General features: G+C 36.7%; 1 protein-coding gene across 1 annotated transcript; it reads left to right on the top strand.

Moving 5' to 3' along the window:
* Nucleotides 1–3,820: 3,820 nt before the first annotated feature.
* LOC105097903 (spermatogenesis-associated protein 22) lies at nucleotides 3,821–15,878 on the top strand. The gene is made up of 8 exons (XM_031469747.2): nucleotides 3,821–3,863; nucleotides 5,599–5,727; nucleotides 7,456–7,516; nucleotides 7,655–7,747; nucleotides 9,525–9,867; nucleotides 10,568–10,697; nucleotides 12,751–12,848; nucleotides 15,687–15,878. The coding sequence occupies exons 1-8, from the start codon at nucleotides 3,821–3,823 to the stop codon at nucleotides 15,876–15,878; spliced, it is 1,089 nt and encodes a 362-aa protein (XP_031325607.2).
* The last annotated feature ends 990 nt before the right edge of the window (nucleotides 15,879–16,868 follow it).

Below are 16,868 nucleotides of genomic sequence, written 5' to 3'. Positions count from 1 at the left end.
TATGGAATGTTAACACATCAGCACTTTGAAGCACATCTAACATTCATAAATAAAGTTTCCCTTACACGTCAAAAAGAATAACTTTTTGGAGAGTTAATGAATTGTAGTAATTCTGTCCTAACTTACCTTGTTTATTGTGTACAGAGTTGGTCTTCTGCGGAAAGCTTTATTAGAAAAAAAAAGGCGAGCATTTCCTTAGAACTAGAGCAACAGAGGCTTTTCATACTCTTATACCACATTAACTTCCAAAAGATTTTTAACTCCCTGTTTCCCAAAGCACACTAAATTTTTGAGCCCTACAAAAACTACAAGTTTTTATTAGTCTAGTTCTTTTTTGAGAGTTCTGATAGTATACAAAGTGGGACCCTCTCTGGTTGTCACTATCTCATTCTTAGGTTGAATATTTAATGTTTTGAAGTACTTAAAAATTAAGCCTAATAACTTAAGCACTTCAAATATTTTCTGGGGAGAGTGCTGCCTCATTTATTAGTAAAATAATGTAGTTTGAAACAAAAGGAGAATAAATTTTTCATAGTCATGGCTGTCCAGCAGATTTTGTAGGAGACAAATTTAAGGTGGAGTTGTCTCCAAATTAGTTTGACTGGGGGATAAAGAATGTCTTCTCTCCAATATTAAACATAAGGTGTCTCACACATAATGGGGTTGTCCAGCAGTCATGTAATCAAACTACTCTAATCATTTTTTTCTTCTCCTGTGCCTCTATTGCTGTCATCCATCCTGACCAACTTTCCAGATGGAAATACATAAACGATAACTGGAACAAGATACAGATTGAATAGACAAGTTTATAACCTGCTAGCAAAGACTCCGTGCTGCTTATGTCTGAAGTCCTAACAGATCTAGCACAGGATGTTGCTCATCGTGGGTTTAAAGTTTTTCTCTTTCAATGAGAAATCTACTTTGAAGGGTAGATGGGTATTGTGTACGTGTGTATGTATGTATGTACATATACATTAGGTCAAAATCTGCTTCCCTGAGCTTTGCTCATTAAAAAAAATCTCTCTGGAACCATGAAGACTAACAAATCTTATCAGAATTTTATTGTGTGAAGTTTTGTGTTTTCCAAATTAAATGAAAACCTTAGTCCTTCAAACTTACTCCTTAATTTGGCATTCAAGGTCTCCTATTATCTGGTCTCAATCCACCTCTGATCTATCTCCTAACATTCTCCTTTATTTGACCTAATCTTCAACAAAACTACCAGTATGTCTCATGGTCTAATAGTCTCAGGCCTTTACTAACAACCTTCCCTTCATCTCTGGGTCCCTCTGCACCTCTTCCCTCCTCCTATTCCTCTTCAAACCGTCAGAAGACAGGGTAACAACAAAATATGATCCTTGAATCCAGACAACTACTATTATTAAATAAGGGCTAACATTAACTGAACATTTACTATTTGTCAGAACTGTTCATTTTCTCTTTTAATACCTTTGGGGCGATTAAGTCAATTTTATTGTTACTATTTTACTGTGGAAGGAAATGCACGTTTAGAGAGGGTAAGTAACTTGCCAGAGGTAAAAGGGTCATGGAGGGTCAGTCCAGCGGCTGAGGGCCAGAGCCCAGAGTCACTGCCCCTCTGCTCCCCTCCCCGGGGTCCTGGGTCTCTGCGGCGTGTGCTTTCCCTCCCCTGAGCTCCGGCATCACTGGCCCTGCCCTCCCGACCGCGCTCGGCTTTGCGGGGCCGGCATCTAAACCCAGGCCTCAGCTCTCCTGGCCTCCGGATGTCTCCAGTGCCCCGCCTGCTTGACCTCACGCAGAAACTCAGCCTAACCAAGCAAGACCCCCATGACCTGGCTCTGAGGCCTGTGGCCTTTGAGCCATTCTCTTCTAGGCACACTCCGGGTTGCCACCAGCCACTTACAAATGCATATCTAGAACCTAAGAAATGACCTTGGGGCGCGGGAACGGGGTTGGAGGACTAGCCCTGGGCCCAATTTTCGGACGAAGCTGGGGTGGAGTCTGGGAGGGCCCCGCAGGTGACGAGAACAGGCTTGTCCCTCTCTGGGCAAAACTCCAAAGAGGTAGCGCCATCCCTGCGCCCCGTACTTCACAGTGTGAGAACGCATGGGCGCGTTCACGTTTCTGTGCCAGGGAGAGGGGGCAGGCATCTCTTCCCCTCGGTCCACAGAAGGTACGACGCCATCTCGCTGTTCACCGGTCGGCGGCCCCTGCGCCTGCGCAGTCGGAGGCGTGGGCGGAGCACGCATGCGTACGGTGTGATTCCCGCGCTTTTTCGGAGGCGGGAAGGTAGCGTCAGTTGCTGTTGGCCTGACGGAGCGACGGTTGACGGAGACGAGAAACCTGAGGGTTCAAGTTGCGTGTCGGGTTGGCAGGAGGGCCAAGAAGGGAAAGAATCTGTGTAGGCCTTAGTTACTAACCTGCCTCGAGCCCTGGGGTCAGGAGAAATCTTTGGAAGAGAACAGGAGCCCTGACTGGAGGTTTTCCCACAAGGGGCTGAAGTAGGCCCCGTGGCCTCCATCTGAGGCAACGGTCTTGGGGGGGGGGGGGGGCTGTGTGTGTGTGTGTGTGTATTTGTTAGAATCGGAGAGAAAGGAAGGATCAGAGACAGCTGAATGGCAGAGTCAGATTTATTTCGAGAAACTTGCAGTGAGCAAACTTTCTGCACACTGACGCCGCCACCGGTGTTAATGCGATTAGGATCCAGTCAGAAGCCGAAGCGGAGAGGGCAGCTCAGGGTCCCCGCCCCACCAGGGTCAGGGGTCCAGGGGAGGATGCGGCATTTTTATTTGCCTGAGACTCAAAAACGTACTAACACTTCTCAGCCGCCTCTAGGTTCAGGATGTGAGTTGCGTTGGTGTTTCTGGGCTAAGAAAAGGTGGCCCGACCTCTGCTTTGGTTCCTAGAATGGCATCAAGAATATTTTCTAAAGAGACTGCTGTATCCATCAAGGCCAAGACGTGGAAACAAAACAGAGGAAATCCCTGACCTCATGATTCCCAAGTTTTATTTCTAGAAACAATATTTAGAAATTGATATTTACCTCAGTATGATTTGCATTATTACTCAGTGGTGGTCATGTGTGTTTGTCTCATGGGGCAGTGAACCTGGGAGCAGAAGTGATCTTAGCTTTTCACACAACGGGTAAGTGCTGAATTTAACTGGAGTTAGACTATAAGAGACTAAACATGGAGAAAATTACAGCAGAAATTCTGTGGTAAAAGGAAAGGAAAAACAGAAAAAATCTTGTTTCACTTGTTAAAGTTACAGAAGCTGTGGAAACTTATCATTACAATTATTCTGCATATTAAGTGTGGCCTTAGGCTTTGGTATTGTATAATCCTGGGATCTCAAACTAATGGCCAAAGCAGATGATCTGCACAGTGTTTTACAGTGAGACACAGAACACATTCTTAATTGGCTTTCAACTGTATGTGTTTCCTCCCTGGCCTTGTTTGTTTGCCAATTTGTAGTCCATTTTCCAGAATTGTTCTCATTGTGGGTCCTTGATTCTGAAATAAATTCCGTAGACTCTGTGAAAATCCACGTATGTTTAGGAGGCAAGTTATAGCCACACTGGTCTTATTTCCAACAGATTTGGGAAAATGGGTTATGTTGTAAATTCTTATTCAGAAAGCAAGAGACTATAGCGTGTTTACACTATTAAGTCTGAAACCATAGTTTTCAACCATAATTTCAGGAATTTCCAGGCTGAGAATTTGGTTTTCTCGTTGATAGCACATGAGTTACAAATTTCTCTCCTTGAAGGTTTAGTCGAATAACTTCATGTTGTAAGGTTGAAGTGCTAAAGAAAGAGTTATCGACTTTGATATTGAAGGAGATGAAGAGAAACCTAAATGAAAATTCAACTCGAAGTACAGCAGGTATTGACTGACTTTTATTTTAAAATTTTCTGTAGTTTGTATATACCATGTAAACCTTATCTAGTATATAGATACAACATTTTGGAAGGAACTTTTAAAAAGAGTGAACATATAGTCTAGCCTCTACTTTTTAGGTCAAAGGAAATAAATTACTCAAGACAAAACACTTAGTGGCTTAGGTGGAAGTAAAATCAGATTTTCCTGGATTTACTCTTGTGTTCTTTCTACAATCCCCATGTGCTTCACGAGTTGTTCTGTGCTTTTAAGCTGAAAATAAAGAAATTAATAATACTTTAATTTTTATTTGTGACTTGTTTAAAATATTTCCAGAGCTACTTCTGTCTTCCTAACAGCTTCCCGTGCCATTTCTGCTTTTCCTGCTTATTAGTTAGTATAAGGACAGAGGGCAAGAATGAAGAGAACCAGGGGAATGAAGATAATGCAGAATGAAGATAATAATAGCTATGATTTATGGTGGATATACTGTATTCTGGGCATTTAATGATATGTATTCATTTATTTAACTCAGAGAGTTTTTGTCATCCTTGCTTTCTAGATGAGAAACAAAGGCACAAAGAGGGTAAATAAATAATTTATGAAGTAGAAGAACCAGGATTTGAATTTGACTCCCATTCTTTTGATCACTATCCTATTCTGCCTCTCAGTATATGTCATATTGGCACGATAAGTTTAAGGAAATAGCCATCGTTTGGACTTTAAAATTGTAATTTAGACCTGCTTTGAAGTTATATTTCAAGCCTAGACAGTTTGACTCCAGAGTCCACATCGTTTTCCCAGCCTTTCATCATACAGCCATCACAGAGTCTATATTCTCCTGTAGTGAAAGTGCGGATGGACCAACTAGAGTATGGTATAGTGGCAAGATAGCTCTGAACTGAGACTTAGGAAGCTTGGGCCCTATCTAAGTTCTTTCACTGTACAATGTGCAAACTTGTGGGACCTCTTTTTCCACTTAGAGCCCTTCTAGCTTTAGTGTTTATAAATTCTGACTTTTGACTAGACTTGCGATCCCAGGTCTTTCATCTGGAGGGTTTGGAGTAGTATCTGTTCTCATTTAAACTCATTATTATTACTCTAAGTCATTCTCAAAATGATTCACAGAAAATATGCATTACAGACACCTGGAGTTCTTGTTGAAACTGCAGCAATTTGGCTTTCAAAGCATATCTATGGAAATAAAATCTATGAGAGTGGGGTCTAGGAACTGGTATGTTAAACATAATTCCAGATAAATTTTGGTCAAACGAAAGTTTGAGAACCATGGCCTTAAAGGGTGTGCTCCCATGGTCCAGAGAGTGGTTAGGGTTTTGGAAAGCATGGGTCAGATTTTGGTTCTCCCTTCCCTCTGGTGTACTTGAAGGGTCCCCTCCAGTTGATACGGTGATAAGCAAGCACAGGAGGAAAGTAACAGAAACAAAAAGTAGATTTGGAAAAGTTTGGGGGATGAGGGAGGAGATGGCAATTACTCAAGAGGAATTAAAGCAGTGTTAACACAAAACAAGAAAGGAGTTTGTAGAGGCAAGGAGGCCTATTTGGGATCTTAAGAATGTAAAAATAAATCCAAATATATAGAAATATATCTGTAGTAAATATAAAATTAATGTATAGAAGTAGACAAATTCAAGTTGTGTATTATTATATACTAGTAATTATTCTATAACTAGATCTGACTATTTGCCTATTATGTACTAATTTATTGACATATATAATTTAGGCTGTTTGCCTGTACCATTGTTCAATCAGAAAAAGAGGAATAGACAGCCATTAACATCCAATCCACTTAAAAATGATCCAGGTATCAGTATTGCTTCTGACAGTTATGATTTCCCTCCTCTACCAACAGGTAAGAAAATAAGTTAAAATTTTCAGAAAATAAGAAATAAGACTCTAGAAAACTACCATTTCTATTTTATTATAATGGAAGTAGAAACTTTATTATTTTTCTTCTTTCCACTATCCAATTAAAAGGATTACTTTGCTCTTTCTGAGCAGACTAGTGTAGTAGTTTGAGTTTCCTTGTCTACAAGGATGTCTCAGCATTTAAATGGAGTATCTTAAATATGGAGTCTTTGTTCTAATGAAGCAGTAATCTATATTGTAAAGATTTTTTTCTTTTTCAAAACATGTAGGTATTGTGACTTAAACATTTGGTGGTAAAGAATGGAGAAACTCAGATTACTTCAGGAATAGGGATAAGTGTGAATGGGAACATGGGAAAGGTGGAAGGAAATAGACCTTAGGAGGGGTCTGCTTGGCCAGGAATTTGTCTGCTTGGCCGTGGTCTTTTTTCTCTAATGTCATTTTTGCCTTTCTTCATTTTTTTGGTTTTTTACTCCTTCATCCAGTTGACTTCCTTATAGCTTCGACTAGCACATGAGCTAAATTGCCCTTGCTGGCTGTTAACATAACCTTTTAGTGCTAGTTCTCAGAGCCCATCATTGGCTGCCCTCTGTTTCTCTTGATTCAAATTCTAGAGACAGCCTCTGCTTCAGCTCATATTTTTAAGTAAGATCATTGAAATCCTGATTTAGCTTTATGGGTAGGCCTCTTATCTCTGAAACAATTAGCTGTGGTGGTTTGTGCTGGGAGGTCTTAATGTTTGCTTACTTTTTACTTCTCTCTGGAAGAAGGCATGGACAGGCAGCTATTCTGAAATATACTTGGTACATGCTGGTTGTATACATTTGCACTTTGGGGGCACACTTAAAAAAGCTTTAATAGGATTTATGAACTAGAATTTTAAAGTCCCTTTATATGTCAATACTTGTATTGTTAATTTTATCCAGTGTGTAACCATAGACCTTAACCTACTTTCAAATCTATAATTATTTTGTTTTCTTCCACACTTGAGGAATTGGAAGTATGAATTTCATATTCTCATTTTTATGGAGAACATAAAAAATTCACATGGATATGCATTTAGGCATTTATCTGATCATCTTTTGCCATTTAAAAAACTCTCCACTATTTAAAATACTTTTTATAAGTAGCATGAATGATGGATGATCTTGAAAAATAACAATGTGAGTTGCTCCTTAGGGAAGTGTGTGTCCTCCTGAAGTACTGAACTCTTCAAGCTCTGAGCAGGATTACTGTCTGTCAGAGATATAATAGGATTCTTATATTGGGTAAGAAATAGGACTAGGCCACTGTTTTCCACATTTTTGTCTTGATCCATTAGTAGGTTGGGAAATAATCAGTCTTTTAAAAAAGGAAATAAAAGAGAATAAAGTAGAGTAGAATAGAGAATATCAGAATGTATGACACATAGTAAGAATAAGAACTGATGAAAAACACAAGGTGCTATACCAGGATTGATTGTGGAAGAGATACAGATTAAACTATTACCTTGCTTAAAATACAACAGGGAAGACATTCAAAAAAAGTAATAAGGCAGGCTGTGATAAATTCCACAACAAGGTACTGTTGAAGAACATGTCCATATATTTAAGTTCTTTTCACCTTCAAGCTTTCAACTGCCTCCCCCCTGCAAATTAAATAAATATGAAAGAATTATTTCCAAAAAATGCTACCTACCTTACTCTTACCTGTGTTACTTATATCTTTTGAGATTGGGCCTGGGAAGCTATGAATCCAGAGTTGCCTCCTTTAACGAAAACAATGAACACAGGGTATGTGGAAAAATTTATACCAATGAATCTGTATGTCTGTTACTGACTGATGTTATTCTTCTATGTATATTTTATATTTTATATTTATGAATTTGGGAACAAATTATTAATAGTTAATAAGACATATTTCCTTGAAAGGCAAATATATTCAGTTTCTCATCCCCTGAGAAGTCAAGAGTTTGTGTTGAAATCTATTCAATCAAATACTGAAAGAAGTAAGAGTGGTGGGAGGTGAGTCTACTTAAGATTTCTTCTTATTCTATTCCTTTTCCTTCCCATCTCCTCCTTTACTCCCTTCTCTCCTCCTCTAATCTCTTCTCTTTTCTTAGACAGAATTGCGTTTAGAAAATTTCTATAATTATAACTATAGTGATATTACTATGTTCTATAGAAGTTAAGAGAACATGCCATATAAAACTAAAAGTAGGTAATTTTGGCAGTGATTATGTTTTCAAAGAATACTCTGTGCTGTAATGAAGTTTCTGCCAATATTTATCACCATGAATTTATGATTTTGCTGTGGATCATTAATGATCTAACTGATAATAGGTAAAGAGTCAGGAATAAGTATATCTAAATATTGAATATATTTAGAAATTGAAAACCAGATAGAATGCTCAGTCTTACCCTAGTACTTAGAATGCCTAATACCCTTATTTACTCATAATTGTTCTCTTACAGCGCCTAATGTCTTTCAACGATTCTTCTTATATGGATCTATTGTAAAAATTAAATAATGTAAGATAATGTATAATTTAAGTCAGTAATTCATAGAAGGAGCTGGCAGGACCCCCCCTCCAATATTCATATAACTAGATTTTGGATCTTTTACATCCCCTTTACCTTGTTCAGGATGGCCAAAGATATGAGGAGTCTTCTCTTTCATACTTGGCCTCTGGAACACCCTCTTGACACTCCTATCCTTGTTACAGTTCTTCTGGGCCACAGTTGAATGTTGTACTTCTGCCCTATTAAGATCTTTAAGCTCCTTGGTAATTGCTGGACAACGTTAGCTTACATGCTCTGAAACCAGAGGCTTTCATGTCCTCACAGGCATTTGATGAAGGAGAAGGCAATTTTAGTTTCTTTCTTTTATAATTACCATGTTGTCTTTTCTTTTGTATCAGTGTGCTTTTCCACGCCAGCATCTTCCTTTTTCTAGATGATTTTGGCTTTTCCAGAGAAGATCATTCTTCTAATTTCCAAGGCATTTCTATTCTCACTCCTCCTGTAATAGAGTTTATCAGACAATTTGCTGTCTTCCCCATTTTTAGACATGTTACTTTTATTATTTTCAGAATGTTATAACAATAGTTATTTTAAAAGATTACAGTATGAATTTTTTTAAAAAGTTCTAAAATATCTATATATCAACTTTTGACTGACTTCTTTATATTTTACTACAACTTAAGGAGCTGTTATTTGCTTTCCTACTACTCCTAAGTAGGACTTTTAAGCTACACAGTAAAAGTACAGAATTCCTCATCAAACAGCTATCTACCTTGCCTGTATTTTCCTTGTGACTTAAAATCACTGACATTATAATATCAAGCCATAGCTTAACTTTTGAAAATTTTACATTGTAGAAAATGAAAAAAAAAATAAATGTATGAAGAAGGAAGCAAAGTTTTCAAAATTTTACTACTCTGAGACAACCACTGTCATATGAAGGCTTGTACAGTTTAAAAATATACTCTCTGGCACTGGACTTTGAGTTGGGAGACTAGGATTCCCTGGGTTTTGAATTGTCAGTAACTAGTTATATGACCTTGGGCAAGTTACTTCCTCATTAAGGCTCAGTTTCCTCACTTGAAAAGAGAGTATAATGTATTGTAGGGTTGTTGTGATGGTATATTTGGAATTTCTAACTAGTCAGTAGTTACAAAATTGTTTATAAACCACAAATTACCATATAAATGCACATTTTCATTAATAATTTTCTTTTAATTAAGAAAAATATATAGAAACAACGCTATTACTAATTTTTTTTTTTAAAAAACTATTGCAGCTACAAAGATGGCAACACAAATACCAGTTTTAAAACTTGGGATAGAAATGATTTTAAGCCTCAGTGCAAAAGAACAAATAAAATGGCAGATAATGGAATAAATTCTTATCCAGTGAATTTGGGAGCTCAACAACAGAAGCAATTAAGAGTATCTGAATCAACTAACTTATCTCACCAAAGAGAAAGTAAAGTACTCACACAAACACATTCATCAAAAATATCTGGCTCCACAATGAGAAGTCTAGACAAAAACAGTGCATTACAGGCATTTAAGCCCAATTTTCAACAAAATCAATCTAAGAAAACAATGTTGGATGATTTTCCAGCAGAAAACACCCTGAAGGTAAACTTTTAAATATTAGTTATTTACATTTTGTATTTACATAAAAAATGTGTGAAATATTTAGAAAGTTACAGAGATAAGAGCATTTGAAATTATTCCCATGGCCTACGTTACTTGATTAGCACAAATACCCAGTTCCCTTCCTCACGTCCTGGCCCAATAGATTCTTTACCCTCTGCCCTTCTCTATGTTCTGGAAGGCTGAATGGTCCTACATAGTGCATCGTCCTGGGATCCCGTAGCTGGCTTCTGTTAGGGGTTAGCCAGTAGGAATGGAAGACACTGGCAGGACATCAAAGGGTAGGGAGAGAGGTTGGATTTTCCCATTCCCTCCCTAATTAAATGCTGTGTCACAGGCGGCAGCTGTGTCCCTGCATGATATAGCCCTCCATGAGTCCAGCTTTCACAAGCTTGATCATTTTATTTCCTCCGCTTGTCCTTTCAGCCTTGGAGTGGTAACAATTTCTTACTGTTGTTGGTCTTTGAGTGCTTAAGTACCCTGTGTTGATTATGCCTATACATCTGTAAGCAGTTTTTTCTTAATAAGAAAAAAGTATTTTCCATATAAGCCATCTGAGGTAAATTGTTTTACCCACATATTTGTGTAGTATAAGGACTTAGAATCTTTACATAGAAAGTGAATGAGTATGATGAAAAAAATGACAGGTTTTTCTAATGCTATGTTTTTATTTTTTCAAAAGGAAACTTCATTGTATCAGTTAAAGTTTAAAGAAAAAGATAATTCTTTAAGAATTATATCTGCAGTTATTGAAAGCATGAAGTACTGGCGTGAGCATGCACAGAAAACCGTACTTCTTTTTGAAATATTAGGTGGGTGTAGCACTTCAAAAATACTTCAGTAATACCATTTAGAAAATAGTTTTGTATGTTAATAGGAATACCTAGAGGATCTTAAAGAAAAATAAAATTTTTGCAGAAGGAGATTATGGTTTATTACGATTTTCTTCAGTTCCTGGGTCTGTCACTGATTTATGTGACTTAAGACATGTTTGGTTATTCATGGTAGTACTCTTCTGATTCATAATGTCAAAACTAGAAGGATTCTTTCAAGTAATCTAACCTAACCTTTGATGTAGGTGAAAAAATGGGGCAAATAATTAAAATAGACTTGACTGAAATCACAAAGCTAGTTAGCAGCACAGGCAGATCTAAAACCCAAGTCTCCTTATTCTCAATAGAGTGTTCTTTCTGCTCTGTTACACTAAATCCAGTAGTAATTTTATATATAAATTAAATTATAGTAAATATTCTGAAAGAACATTTGTGAAGAGTCCTTTACTGATATGCGTAAACACCCTACAATTAATCTGTTTTCTAAATTAATATTTAAAAGGGAGGAGAGTTTTACAGAATGTGTCTGGAATTTGATTTTACTTCAAATGAAGAGACAAACAGGAAGTGGAGATTCAAAACATACTTCTTTCCACAGTTTAAATAAAATATTTAAAGTAATTTAAATTATGAAATATTCTAAACATGCAGAAAAATCTAGAGAATATAATAAATAGCCACATACCTGTTTTATAGACATCCTTGAAAGCTGTATCTGTTTTTCTCCTCTGGAGATAATCACTGTAGTATCTTTACATGTTTTTATAATTTTACTATATACATTTGATTTCATAAATTTATATTTATTTAATTACTTTTTTATGTGTTTTACAATATAGAGTTTGCATTTTCATCCAGTATTATGTTTTTGAGATTTAGCCATCTTTCTGTTCTGTAACAGTGTTGACTTGATCATGAGACCCCAGTTGTGGTCTCTCCAGTAGTTTCTGACTTTTATGGTATTAAGATGATTGTCAAAGTTCTCTATACCACACATTTTTCCATATACCACACTGTCACATTCTTCGATTTTTTCTTCTGCTTGCTCTTTCCCAGAAACTAGCAAATGACCTCTTGCATATCATTATTTCTAACTGCATAACAAGCCCATCACTGCAACGCTGAACTCTGTAGCTGGGGAAGGGGATATGGTGATTGGCTTACATCAATCTTATGTCACTCCTGGGTCTGGGAGTGGGACAAATCCCATCCAGATCATATGGCTAAGTATGGCATAGGAGAGATTTCCTAAAGGAAAATCTAGATATCATGAGGGGAAATAGAGGCTGACCTCAAAATAACAAATGTTCACTATCAGTACATAATAGATGGAAAGGAATGAATAATACTCTCATTTGATAATAATTTCTTGAGATAAACATGAATTATCATTTGAATTTTATAGATGAAGCGGATTTGAAAGAGGTTAAACAGTTTGCTCAGCTTAGTAAATTGCAGAATTGAGACTCCATTGCATGACTTCTGATTCTGTTTCAATTTTTTCATTAAATTATGATGTTTATCTGTTATACATGACTATTTTATTTGTTGTAATGTAGTAGACTTGTCTGAGGTTTTAACTACTTTGTAGAACACATTGTAAGAGAAAAGCTTCAGATGGCCAACTATTGTCAATTGTATAAACTTTGGCAAATCAACTGATCCTAAGTTGGAGAGGGCCAGAAATTTTGTTTTCCTTAGAATAAAACAGTTTCAGAAATATCTTTCCCTTTTGGAGGGAGAGGTATATCTGAGTGCCAGGGCGTGTGCGTAGCATGCATGAGGTCCTGGGTTCAATCCCCAGTGCCTCCATTAAAAAATAAATAAAATAAAAATAAATAACAAACCTAATTAACCCCCCCCCCAAATTTTAAAAACTTAAAAAAGGGAATATCTTTCTCTCTTAAAATGGTTTCTTATTATTGAGAGATTGGTGTGGGAATAGTTATTTAAATATCAATTTCTCTTTGTTAAATTTTATTTGCTTTTTACCAGCACTGATTTTTTTCCCCTCTGTTTCAATTTTGTTTAGCTGTTCTCGATTCAGCTGTTACACCTGGCCCATATTGTTCAAAGACTTTTCTTATGAGAGATGGGAAGAATATTCTGCCTTGTGTATTTTATGAAATAGTGAGTATTTTTTTAAGAGTTCTTTGCAAAGCTTATGCCAACAAAACCATACAAATGCAAGCTATAATTCCACTGTAGTAAAAATTCTGTTAACAATTTAGTAGTACTTTCAACATTTTGTTTGGTTTTAGTTCTGATATTAAAGTTGTTTATTTGTTCAACTTATATGGAGAGCCTACCCTGTGCTAGTTGCAAGGGATACAAAGTGGAATATAAATGGTAAATGACTCTCCCAAAGAGTTTATAATCTCAGGAGAAAGACAAGATACATAAATGTTACACTGTGGTATGACAAATGATATGACAGAGGTGTGTGCAGAATGCTATAGAAGTAGATAGGAAGGGTGGTCAGATCACTGTAAGGTTTTTTAAGAATGCATTAACCTATTTTATCTTAGATACTTAAGGCCTAATAAATTAAGCCAAAGTGTTGGGACCAGGGGAGGAGGTGGGAGGAATGCATTCTTCAGTGAAGGAGCAGCACATGCAAAGGCATGAAGCTCAGATAGAGCCCAGATTGTTCAAGAAACTGCAAGTAGTTTATAATTACCAGAGTACAGAGTTAGTAAGTGAGGGAGGTAAGGGTAGTACTTCTGAACTTGAGAGAAGGCGGAGTGAGTGGGCTGGAACGTAGCAAAGAGGCTTGGTAACGAAGCTGGGGGTGACAAAGGAGGCTGGAGACTTTATAAGACTTCCATACTTTGTAAAAGAGTTTGACGTTAATTCTGAAATCACACTGGGATTCCAGTTTGTACTCCATCGCTTATTATTACCTTTATGATCTTGAGTGAGCTGCTTAAACTTTCTGAGCATCAGTTTTTTTAATCTGTCAAATGCAGAGACTAATTCCTGCTTTGAAAATCTGGTTTGGAGATTAGATGATAAAACATGAATGTATAGCAACTGACACATAACAGATGATCCAGAAGTAGTAATGTCATGTTATTAATTTCTATAATATCTTGAATGTTTATTTTTTATTTTATTATTTTACTTTTTTCTCTAGTCTAAGTTTTTTTAAAAAACTTTTTTATTGAAGTATAACATGTACAGAAAAGTGCACAAATCATAACTGTACAATTCTATGGAGTATCACAAAGTGAACATTACCAAGGATAAAAATAGAACATTGCTGTCACCCTGTACGTCTCTGTGCCTCTTCCAATTCATTACCTCCTATTTCTTGCCTAATATTAACCATTATCATGACTTTAATATCATCAATTAATTCTGCCTATTTTTGAACTTACATATAAGTAGTATCATATGAAATGTCTTCTTTTATGTCTGGTTTCTTTTAGTCAACACAGTGTTTACAAGAGTCATCACTCTAGCTATAATTCATTTATTTATATATTTCTATGTACAATATTCTGCTGTATAAATATGTCACAATTTAGTTTTCTGTTCTGCTGTTGGTGGGCCTCTTGGTTGTTTCTTGATTTTTTATTATGAATAATGCTCTGTGAACATTCTTCTATATGTCTCTTGTGCACATGGATGCCTTTCTGTTGGGTATATACCTAGAAGTAAATATAAAAAATGCAGGATCATAGTGCATGTATATGTTTTAATATGGTAATTATTGCCAAAGAATTTTCCAAAGGGTTTTACCAGTTGACATACTCACAATCAGTGTAGGAGAGTTGTACCTTCTCTGCATTCTTATCAACATTTGGTACTGTCAGTCTTTTTTATTTTAGTCATTCTAGTGAGTAAGTGTACTGCTATCTCATTTCTCTCCAACTCTGGTGACTGACAAGGTTCAGCACTTTTGATGTTTACTGGCCACTTAGATATCTTCTTTTGAAAAATCTGTTCAGGCCTCTGATAATTTTTTTCTATTGAATTATTTGTCTTTTCCTTATTGACTTATAGGAGTTTTTGAGAAAACTATTCTGGGTACAAGTTCTTTGTCTATTATGTGTATTGCAAATATCTTCTCATACTCCATGGTTTGCTTTTTCAGTCTTAAGAGTGGCTTTTGAGAAACGGAAAACCTTTACCATAGTATAGTCCTTTTAGTAATCACCAACATTTTCCCTGATACTTATTGTGCTTTTTATGACTGCTTAGTGAGAGCAATCCCAGAATACTTTAATTTTATTCATGACTGAGAGGATTTGGAGCTGGCTGGTCTTTTTCTGATTTACTAATCTCATTAGTGCATAGCACTTCTGAGTCTCCCAACTCTAAGCCTGGGGTGGACGTGGTGTGATTATCAGAATCTCTTTTCTTTGAGGGGCTTTGGTCTCCATTTTTTTTCTCCTAGCCATATGAGCCTGGCAGAAGCTCTGCTCAGTTTCTTACACTCTCAAAATGCCTTGACTATAATTGGCAGATACCTCAGCAGGGAAAGCCTCCCCAGATATCAGGCCCCATTCTGGACTGCTCTCCTCTCCCAGATGGGGGTCTCTGTAATTCCTCACTGCCTTTGGTATCTCTCTGAGGAGATTTTAAAATAAATATTCCATCTAGCTATTCTAGTTGTTTTTAGTGGGAAAGTTGGTCTGAACTACCTAGTCTGCCATCTATTGAAACTGACAGTCTAATAGAAATGAATATTCATGTGCCATTATATTGGGAATATTCCTTTTTTTTTTAAGCAGCTCACTGCCTTTTAAGAAGCCCTACCCAAGTGTGAAGGGCTTTCTTCTGTGGAGGGCACGCATTTCTCCCTAGCTATTATGATCTTGTCAACACTGGGGCTCTAAATTAGGTAAGGGAATTACAGCACTCTGGGGTGATTCATATTTAGTTGATGATATTAGTTTTAAAAAATTGAAATTCAAATAAAGTCATAAATAACTTTATCGATATTTATTTTTTAAAAAACAGGATCGTGAACTTCCAAGACTGATTAGAGACCGAGTTCATAGGTGTGTTGGAAACTATGACCAGAAAAAGAATATTTTCAAATGTGTTTCTGTCAGACCGGCATCTGTTTCTGAACAAAAAACTTTTCAAGCCTTTGTTAAAACTGTAGATGCTGAGATGAGGTATTATACTAATGTAATGAATGAAATTTAAGTGATGATGAAGGAAGTTTAAATAGTTTAAATTAAAAGCATTTTTCTGTTATTATTTCAATTACCATCTCCATGGTTTTATGGCTACTGCTTTTCTGTATTACACTTGTTGAATTAAAATATTTAAATCCTTCTATTTTATTTTTTAAATCACTTTATTAAATCCTTTTAAATGTGGAAAGATTTTTTGAAAAATAATTTTAGTATTTTTATAAAAATTGTACATTTGCTAAAATTAAAAAACCGTTTCAGATAAAAATGTTCAATATAATAGGGATAGGTAGATACTCACTTCACATGAGATTAGAATACGTTTGCGTCAACTCAGATAGATTTGAGTCAGCCCAGAGGCCAACATCAAGCTTAATGGGGAAATATAGAGGCATTCTCACCAAACCCAGGAACAAGACAAAGGTGCCCACTATCTGTAGTGTCACTAGGCATTATACTGAAGTTTCTAGTCTGTGCATCTACTTTGGGATAGCTGTAGTTTGGTCCCTGCTTGTTTTATGGATTCTCCATTCGTCTTCTTTTTTTTTTTTTTTTTTAAACTGCTGAAAATCTAGGCTCTGGCCCCACTGGACTGCTGCCCACTCCTAAACGGCAGTGATTAAGCATCCAGACATGAGTTTATCTCCATCCCCATGTTCCCTATAGTCAAGTGTGATCATTGGTTATAATCAGTCACGGCTCTAGGATCCTGAGAGCATTTGTCCTAGAGAGACCTTGGGTAATTGCTTTGTCTTTAATGAGTTCCTCCAGGATCTAGACTCCTCTGGGATCCAGGGCTCCTTAGGCCTGGGGATGTATAGAATGGGAGATGCGACAATGGATGTTGCAGATACAGGTAGTAACTACAGAGGCTGTTACTTCTCATGCTTTAGTGAATAAAGAGGGGCAGGATCTCAGGTCCTGGGTCCTGGAGTCTCTCTCAGACACACTGGGTAAGTTGGGCAGAGGATGAATGAGCTGGTCCTTTGGGTTTTTACTA

Source organism: Camelus dromedarius, chromosome 16, assembly GCF_036321535.1.
Source record: "Camelus dromedarius isolate mCamDro1 chromosome 16, mCamDro1.pat, whole genome shotgun sequence".
NCBI classification, from domain to species: domain Eukaryota; kingdom Metazoa; phylum Chordata; class Mammalia; order Artiodactyla; family Camelidae; genus Camelus; species Camelus dromedarius.
This window is presented reverse-complemented; position numbering and strand designations above follow the sequence as displayed.

What these genes read in the sequence shown, in the direction of transcription:
- LOC105097903 (XM_031469747.2), top strand. Translation starts at nt 3,821, where the DNA reads ATGAAGAGAAACCTAAATGAAAATTCAACTCGAAGTACAGCAG. An exon ending in TTCAACTCGAAGTACAGCAG is followed by an intron (nt 3,864 to 5,598) that starts GTATTGACTGAC and finishes TATATAATTTAG; the next exon opens with GCTGTTTGCCTGTACCATTG. An exon ending in ACGAAAACAATGAACACAGG is followed by an intron (nt 7,517 to 7,654) that starts GTATGTGGAAAA and finishes TTTCCTTGAAAG; the next exon opens with GCAAATATATTCAGTTTCTC.